This window comes from Galeopterus variegatus, unplaced genomic scaffold (genome assembly GCF_000696425.1).
Source record: "Galeopterus variegatus unplaced genomic scaffold, G_variegatus-3.0.2 Scaffold407, whole genome shotgun sequence".
In the NCBI taxonomy this organism is placed as follows: Eukaryota; Metazoa; Chordata; class Mammalia; order Dermoptera; family Cynocephalidae; genus Galeopterus; species Galeopterus variegatus.
The window spans coordinates 540,987-549,955 of NW_007726518.1; the positions used below are offsets into that span (position 1 = coordinate 540,987).

General features: G+C 41.3%; 2 protein-coding genes across 2 annotated transcripts in view; both read left to right on the forward strand.

Annotated features, from left to right (window-relative positions):
• The window catches only part of RIOK3 (RIO kinase 3), a 26,983-nt gene extending 22,646 nt beyond the window's left edge, over positions 1-4,337 (forward strand). The window contains exons 8-10 of the mRNA XM_008568406.1: positions 668-865; positions 2,421-2,580; positions 4,236-4,337. Coding sequence (XP_008566628.1) covers positions 668-865; positions 2,421-2,580; positions 4,236-4,337 — 460 coding nt within the window. The remainder of the gene's footprint in view (positions 1-667; positions 866-2,420; positions 2,581-4,235) is intronic.
• Positions 4,338-8,168: 3,831 nt separating this feature from the next.
• Positions 8,169-8,969, forward strand: part of MYOM2 (myomesin 2) — a 107,073-nt gene continuing 106,272 nt past the window's right edge. Inside the window, exons 1-2 of the mRNA XM_008568408.1 lie at positions 8,169-8,330; positions 8,446-8,603. Of these exons, the coding sequence (XP_008566630.1) occupies positions 8,169-8,330; positions 8,446-8,603 (320 nt within the window). The remainder of the gene's footprint in view (positions 8,331-8,445; positions 8,604-8,969) is intronic.

Below are 8,969 nucleotides of genomic sequence, written 5' to 3' on the forward strand. Positions count from 1 at the left end.
GGTCTGTATGTGGGATCCGAACCCTCGGTGGGAGCGCCGCCGCACTCCCAAGCAGCGCACTATAGCAGTGCGCCACCGGGCCGGCCCCTACCTCTGCTTTTGTTAATACTGTTCAAATCCTACCCATTGTCCTGGTTCTGTTTCAGATGCCACCTGTGCCATGAAGCCTTGCCTGACCTTTCCAATCAATAGGGACCTGTCCTATTCACACACTTCCTTTATTCTCTCCTGCCCTCCCTGCATACTCACAGGACAGGGACCCCTTTACTCACCTTTATATCTGCTAGGAGTGAAAGAGTTACGTGTAAAAAGCTGTTTTACATGTTGCTTTTCTTGAATCTTGTGCTCGAACCATCCCAGGTAGATTGTAGCCTATTTTAAAGTGCATGTTTTCATTGTTTTTCAAGCTTGATTCCATAGTCACTAAGAACATTTTATTACAGATTGTTGAAAACTGGTTGACAATTTATTTGAAAATATGTTTTTTTTTAACAAAACAAACCAAAACATAAAGTTTTATTTAAAATTCGAAGGCTTGGGCAAGAAACAAAAAAGAGTCTCTCAGAGGAGGTAGATGTACTTTAGTGTTATAGAATCTTCATTTTGAAATCATTTTACTTATGAGCTGGCGACTTGTTCTGACTTAATTTTTTTTTCTTCCACTTAGCATGGAGGATGAAAAGGAAGCTAGTAAAGTTATACCCACAGAATGTGCCATCAAGGTATTTAAAACAACCCTTAACGAGTTTAAGAATCGTGACAAATATATTAAAGATGATTTCAGGTTTAAAGATCGCTTCAGTAAACTAAATCCACGTAAGATCATCCGCATGTGGGCAGAAAAAGAAATGCACAATCTCACAAGGTAAAGAAAATCATTGTGCTAGAAGTAATCTTGAGTAATTACCTTTTTGTATTAGGACCAAAAAAAAAATTCATGCTTGCTTTTAAATTCATTTATAGAAATAATGAAAGGCTATATACATAACTGGAACTCAGTGTTTTAGGATGAAAAAGCCATTTTTTTCCTTTCCTCAGTGAAGTTTGAGGGAAACTAAGGCATTTTCTGCCTAAGACGTTCTGTCATATATCTGAATGCTATCTTTTAAAATGTCTTTCTCAAGAAATAAGACTTCCAGCTTCCTACTAGGCTTAATATAAATAATGATTTGTGGTCCGGCCCATGGCTCACTTGGGAGAGTGTGGTGCTGATAACACCAAGGCCACGGGTTCGGATCCCTATATAGGGATGGCCGGTTAGCTTACTTGGGAGAACGTGGTGCCGACAACACCAAATCAAGGGTTAAGATCCCCTTACTGGTCATCCAGGACAGGAGGATAAGAGGGTGGCTGAGGACACACCATCCTCCTATCTTCCTTTCTTGGGTACTGAAGCTGTCTGTCAAGTTTCCAAAGAGGAACCTATATAAAAAAGATATTTTTGGACTGGCCAGTTAGCTCAGTGGGTAAGAGCACAAAGGTCATGGGTTCAGATCCCCATACCAGCCAGCCGTCAAAAGAGAAAAGACAAATTTTTTTTTTGTTTTGTTTCAGAATATGTTGTTTATTACATCTAATTTGTTAATTTGGTAGGGGTAGGGCCTTCCCAGTCAAATTTCATTTTGCTTTAATTTATTAGTCTTTTTTCTCAATTCATTAAGCAGTTCTTTTTCTATCAAGGAATTTGTTTTATCAACCAAGAAATTGAGTAATAACACTTCCCATTAATCTTCCCATTATCTTAACCAGTTGAAAGCTTAATTTTAGTTTATTATTTTCTAAAGATGTTTGCTTTCAAAAGTAATTATCCATATTTATTAGTTGCAAAATTCTTCTACTTAGAAATTCCAAGTAGAATAATTTCCTAAGAGGTCTTGCTTCATTCCAATCTCTTTTCTATACCACTGAGATCTCGTCCCCGCCTTTCTTAAAATTCTTCAACAGCTTTCCATAGTCTGAAGTAAAAAGTTCAAACACCTTTTGTGGTATGGAGCTTGCCTGTCTCTGTAGCCTCAACCCACATTGCCTTCTGCCTACTCACAGATCCAGCTGTGTTGCTTGAGCTGCATTCCCCAAATGCACCGTGCTATTGGATGCCTCTGTGTGTTTCCTTGCACTGTTTTACTTGGCTAATTCCTGTTCCCCACCTTCTAACAAGCCTTCCATGGTGCTGTGTGCTCCCATAGTTCCTACCCACACCCCTGCCAATGTGTGTACTGTGTTGCACTGTACTTGTCTCCTCACTTGTCATTTCCACCAGTCCACGGCCCCTAACAGGCAGAGGCTATATCTTACTGTCTGTATTCCACATCGTCAGGGAGAACAAAGTGCCAGCTCATTGCAGGCCCTGGTTAGATATTTATTGAATAATGATGTATTTTCTCCTTCTGATCTTCACGTTCTCATTCATTTCTTTATAGAATGCAGAGAGCTGGAATTCCTTGTCCAACAGTTGTACTGCTCAAGAAACACATTTTAGTTATGTCTTTTATTGGCCATGATCAAGTCCCAGCCCCTAAATTAAAGGAAGTAAAACTCAGTAGTGAAGAAATGAAAGAAGCCTACTATCAAACTCTTCATGTAAGTTGTGCCTTTAAAAGCATTCACACAGCTTTTGAAAATATCTCTCTAAACTTTAAAAAATTTTCCTCAAATAGTACTATTTCTTTTTCTTTTTCTTTTTTTTTTAAAGATGACTGGTAAGGGGATCTTAACCCTTGACTGGTGTTGTCAGCACCACGCTCACCCAGTAAGCTAACCGGCCATCCCTATGTGGGATCCGAACCCGTGGCCTTGGTGTTATCAGCACCATGCTCTCCCGAGTGAGCCATGGGCCAGGCCCTCAAATAGTACTATTTCAAGGTGATGTAACAAGAACAAACTGAAGTAATGTAATAAGGAGTTGTCTTTATATCAATATGTGGGTATCCTGAGTGGTTTTGGGAAATTATACACTTATGGAGCAAGAAAAGGCTTCATTGTTAGCATTAGTGACATAGAACATGAAGTTATCTTTCACAAAACCTCATTAAATAAAATTTATGACATTTCTGTATTAGGCAAATATAGTTCCTCAGTTTTTATGCCTTCTTGAATGTTATGGCTCTAACACTGAAAGAAAGGAAGCAGATTTAGTCTCATTATAAGACAATTATGATGAAAATTGAAAATAGGGAGTGTAGGCGTTAGAGTTGGAAGTCTATGTCTGGAAGCTTAAGGAAGCTATTCATGCTTTCAAACAGCCACTGAATTCAATCTGAGGGCCTTCTATTATGATGAAAATTGAAAATAGGGAGTGTAGGCGTTAGAGTTGGAAGTCTATGTCCGGAAGCTTAAGGAAGCTATTCATGCTTTCAAACAGCCACTGAATTCAATCTGAGGGCCTTCTAGCATATGAAAATGCTCCTAATACTGTCACTATTCCTCGGTATAGTTTTAATTAGAACACTGGAGAAACTTAATTTGCTTCTTATGCAGTTTCTGCACAAAGCTATCATGTCGTGCAGCAGCTGATGTGAATATGAAACTGTTAATCCAAATTGATTTTTTTAACATATAGCTAGAGAGATGACTTACCTTTCTTTGCCTGTAATAGGAAAACATTGAGTGGAAAATCAAGTCTATTTTCTGGCGTCTTTGAGAGGTGGAGCGGCTGGGGAGGAGATGAAGTAGTGATGAATCTTACCTATTTAATTCTATTAAGGCTGGCAAACAAATACATTAATGTTGATTTCTACTATAAAGCTAGAGGTCACCATCAATAATGAATACATAATGCCACTTACTTTGAAAGAATCTGTCTTTTCTACTATATCTGGCAGGAAGTACTTTTCACCTTTGAATTGTATATACCCTGTGGAGTCTCAATGGGACATTTGTCATTTTACAAAGGGAAGCGGCCGACCTAGGTCCCCTGGTTAGTGACCACAGACATGGCTGCTGTCTTATCTGTGTGGGAATCCAGGTCTAACCCTTGACCTGATCTCGCTGTCACAAGGGCAAGGAAATATAGTGTCACACACTGATCCCCTTCATTGTCTTACCATTCCCCCCCTACCAAGACAACAATGACAACAAAAGCCTAGTGCTGGATTACACAAAAAAGACCTTTGTATAAGCTTTTTAACCTTGTTTTGTTTCTCTGGAAACTATTTGGCAATACGTACATTTTAGTTTTGTAAGCAAATTAAATCGCTTCTTCATTTCTTAATGAAGTTTGCCTTCTCTCCCCACAGTTGATGCAGCAGTTATATAATGAATGTACGCTTGTACACGCTGACCTCAGTGAGTACAACATGCTGTGGCATGCTGGAAAGGTGAGGAGCACATTTTGTTAATGTTCAGATGATATTACTTGATGTAAGTTTTTGAATGTAAATACATCCGTGTGTGCTGTATGTTTAAATAGGTCTGGTTAATTGACGTCAGTCAGTCGGTAGAACCAACCCATCCTCACGGCCTGGAGTTCTTGTTCCGTGACTGTAGGAATGTCTCACAGGTAGGCATCTAAAGTAACATGTCTTTTTTTGCAGAATGTGCAGGTCCAAATATTTTTCTCACTACTAAGATAAGTAAAAGGGCCATATTCTTAGAAACTGAAGGAAGGGATACTGACTACTTTCAGGATAAGGATATAAAGATAAATTTGTAAGATTTCATTTTCAGCAAGAATTTGATTCCATGTCTCAATTTGGGCAAAATGTCTAAGAATAAGTTTTTGTTTTGGTTCCTGATATTTAAGCAGTCAAGTAGACATTTAATGCATGTACAGTTCTTAAACAGAAGCTGGTATATAGTAAGCCTGCATGCGCATTGCCATTATTGTTATCATTAAAAGGATGACAGTCTCCTTAGTGGGACAGTGTCTGATCACTTAACTGTGAGGCTGAGTAAAAAGATTAAGGAAGGTAAAACTCAGTAAGCACAGAGTTGGGTCACGTTTGTTTGCCAGTTCTAAGGGAAATGAGTTGCTAGGAACAGAGTCAGATAGGAATGGTCTTTCTGAAGAATAGAATAACCTCATATTGAAGATAACCTCTGAGCCTGCTTGAAAATTTTAATTCATGGGACTTAGTGAATGCATTGCATCTACATGTTCAAAGCAATGCCAAACAATCTTATATACCACTCGTTTTTATAGCCATAGAATGTGCAGTGTGAAGGGCCGGCCCGGTGGCGCACTGGAGAGTGCGCCACTTGGGAGCGTGGCGGCGCTCCCGCCGAGGGTTCGGATCCCATGTGGAGACCGGTTCCCGCTCACTGGCTGAGCGCGGTGCGGGCGCAACAGCAAGGGTTGCGATCCCGTTGCCGGTCAGTAAAAAAGACAAAAAGGAAAAAAAAAAAAAGAATGTGCAGTGTGAGAAACTAAATCCAGAAGGCAGGATGGATGTGTAGAAGAGGATGAAAAGCAAGTAGAACTTGAGCATAGTTAAATTCAAAGTGGGAAAATCAATGGTTGAAAAATGATGGAAGTGGTTTCTACAAATATGTCCTCTTATTTTTATATAAGAGAACCTTGCTAATGTCTCTTACTGACTTTCGTATATTCCTTCACTAGTTTTTCCAGAAAGGAGGAGTAAAGGAAGCCCTTAGTGAACGAGAACTCTTCAATGCCGTTTCAGGCTTAAACATCTCAGCAGACAATGAAGCTGATTTCTTAGCTGAGGTAGGTTATGTGCGGCTGTTTTTCACCTTGCTGGTAGTGGAGAACTCATAGAGGAGATAACTGAAATCCAGAGCTAATTTTATCCTCTATTCCCCCCAAAACAAAATTAATTTCAGATGTTTCTTTTCATGAGATGTCATTTTTGGTCCTTTCCAGGCTTAAAACTTAGAGTAAACATACAGCAAAACACTTTTTTAAGGAGTTCACAGTTTGGTTAAGATAGACAAATGGGGGCCAGCCCTGTGGTGCACTCGGGAGAGTGCGGCGCTGGGAGCGCAGCGACGCTCCTGCCGCGGGTTCGGATTCTATATAGGACTGGCCGGGGCGCTCACTGGCTGAGCGCGGTGTGGGCAACACCACACCAAGGGTTGCGATTGCCTTACTGGTCACGAAAAAGACAAAAAAAAAAAAATTAGAAGTGAGGAGGAAGGTTTAGACAACACTTGCTGCGTGGCTTAGATTCGATAGTTCCTCCTGCCATATTTCTATATGAAGCAGCTGGAGAATTTTCTGAGAAGTGAGGAGGAAGGTTTAGACAACACTTGCTGCATGGCTTAGATTCGATAGTTCCTCCTGCCATATTTCTATATGAAGCAGCTGGAGAATTTTCTGGAATTCTGATCTCAAATTTCTGAAATGCCTAATAGCAGGTCTTAGTTTTGTTTGCTGACCCATAGCCAGGCTGTGTGGGGTTGTGGAAAGGGCCTTGGATGGAGTCCTGCACCCTAGGTTCTAGGACAGACTTTATCACCAACAGATCTGAGATCCAGTATGATCTTGGACAATTCTGTCAACTTCTCTGGGTCGATGCGATGCATAAGGTCCTTTCAAACCTGATATTCTGACTTTGTATTATGATGTCGACCTGGAGTGGCAGCCTCTTCAAGCGTGCAGACTGAACGCTGCAGACATGGTCCCGTCCAGCTGGTTTCCCCCATGCCTTTCCTCCCTTCCAGATAGCACCACAGCTTTTCCTGATCCGCTACTCAACAACTCACCTCCCCTGCCCGGGTTTAGATGGATGCACATTTGTTTCATGTACAGTGTACAGAGATTTGGAGCAGACAAAGATGAGAAGTAGCTGACCCTTTCTCTTGAGGAGGATAAAATGTACACAAATCATTATCATGAAGACCATAAGAGAAATAAAGAGAGCTTTGGGGTTCAAATGGTAAGGGAGGGGATTGGAAATGGCTTCACAAGAGAGATGGCTTTTGAGATGGGCCTTAAAGAAGGGATAGAATTTTGATAGGAAGGGATGAGAGGGAGATTTTTCTTACTTGTAGGAAAGAATCCCAAGAGAGTAACAGAACAGCAAGCATCCTAAATTTGATGGGACCTCAGGGATGCAGGGGTGAAGAGGCAAATGAAGCTGGGAGGAGCTGATGTGGGTTTTCCAGAGCATCTCAGGGCATGGACGCAGCCTCGGTCAGCAGTGTCAGGGTGTGATTTGTGGGGCTCGCAAAGATGGCATGCGGACCACAAGGAACGTGTGCTTCACTTCTCTGTCCTTACAAATTGAAGTCTGAATCCTTTATTTCATCCCCTTTTTTTTTGGTGGCCGGCTGGCATGGGGATCTGGACCCTGGACCTTGGTGTTATCAGCACCACGCTCTAACCAGCTGAGCTAACTGGCCAGCCTGTCCTCTTATCTCTCTAGAATACAGACTTATTTCTTATCTGTATCTGTTACCTTAAAAAGCTTTAATTCTGTCCTAAATTCACTCAGAAACTGCAGCCTCCCCAAGAAGACAAATGGTTTTTATAGGATTCAGTGCAGAAGAAAATTCAAGGCAGGGTCGTGGGGAGTAGTGGTGTATGTGTCAACATTTTCTTAAATTGTCACATTGTATCAAAACTGACTTTAAAGATCGTTTAGCACAGCAGTAGCTAACCATGTTGAGTCTCAGACCCCTGAAAGCAGCCAAACCCCTTATTTTATAAACCTGAAAAGGTTAAATGATTTGCTTACAGTTGCATGGTCTTTATTAAGCACCTACTGTATGTGAGTTGTCATGTATATAAAGATGAGTAAATGAGTCTCTGTTTTTAAGGAGACTTAGCCTAATATCCTGGCTCTGAGTCCAGTGCTTACGGTACTTTGCTAAATGTCCATCGTGATCCACCATATATAAAAGTCACTTTCAATGCTTCCTATGGCCAGAAGTGAGTACAGGGTCCACCTGGGGCTACTCACAGCGATTTTCTAAGGTACAGCATACAGCCTTCAAGCTGTCTTAATGGCGCACTCACATAGTTAAAAAGAAAGCTGGAGCATGTATCTCCTATATTTGTCTTATTTATAAATCATACACATATATTTCTTTATAACTTCTTCAGGTATGGTATTAACACACTCACTAAAATATACTCTTAAAAGAATGAAAAGCAGAAATAAGATGTCTCCTATTATTTTCTTGCACCCCACTTAAGGAAATCCCAGAAGAGAAACCTGGCTGGTCTTTTAGTGACCACGTGGTGTTTTTGGCGTGTCTTGAGAATAATGCAGCTTCTTCACTCCTGCAGATACCGATCCCTGGTGGCTTCTTATGGAGAGGCCAAGCGGGAGCATTTTCTCAGTGAGCTGGCCCAGCTGGAAGAAAATGTCCACCTGGCACGCCTACACGCTCGCAACAAGCTGGACAATTATGCCATCCAGCAGATGGTAGGAGAATCTCTGGACCTCTTTGAGATGCGTGGACTAGACGGTAGTTTGTCTGCATGGTGCTCACGTGTCCGGCCTTTCAGCTGTGCCCTGATATCCTTGTTTCTTGGCGCAGGTGGAGGACAAGCTGGCCTGGGAAAGGCACTCGTTTGAAGAGCGGATGAGCAGGGCCCCTGAGATTCTGGTGCGGCTGAGGTCTCACACCATCTGGGAGAGGATGTCTGTGAAGCTCTGTTTTACTGTGCAAGGGTTCCCCACGCCTGTGGTGCAATGGTGAGGGGATTACAAAGCCATACTGTGTTTCCTTTAAGGAAGGTCCCAATGAAGGAAATACAGACCACCAAGCCATGCTGTAGACCACTGAACTCGAAACTCTATATGGGAAATGTGTTGATAAAAACTCATGAAATGTCCATTTTAAATAATATGCAGGCTTTTTTATTTTGGTGACATTGATTCAAGTCAACTGATTTTTTAGACGATTTTATTTTAAAGTTGCTTCTCTGAAATAACCTGTGTTTATATGCACTGCTATGTCTGGTTTGCATTTGTATGGTGGCCAACTCTGTATGCCAAGTCTAAGAGTCAGCTTTTAATCAGGGAAAGACTCATAAGTGGAAACCTTGTTTTTTTTTTTTG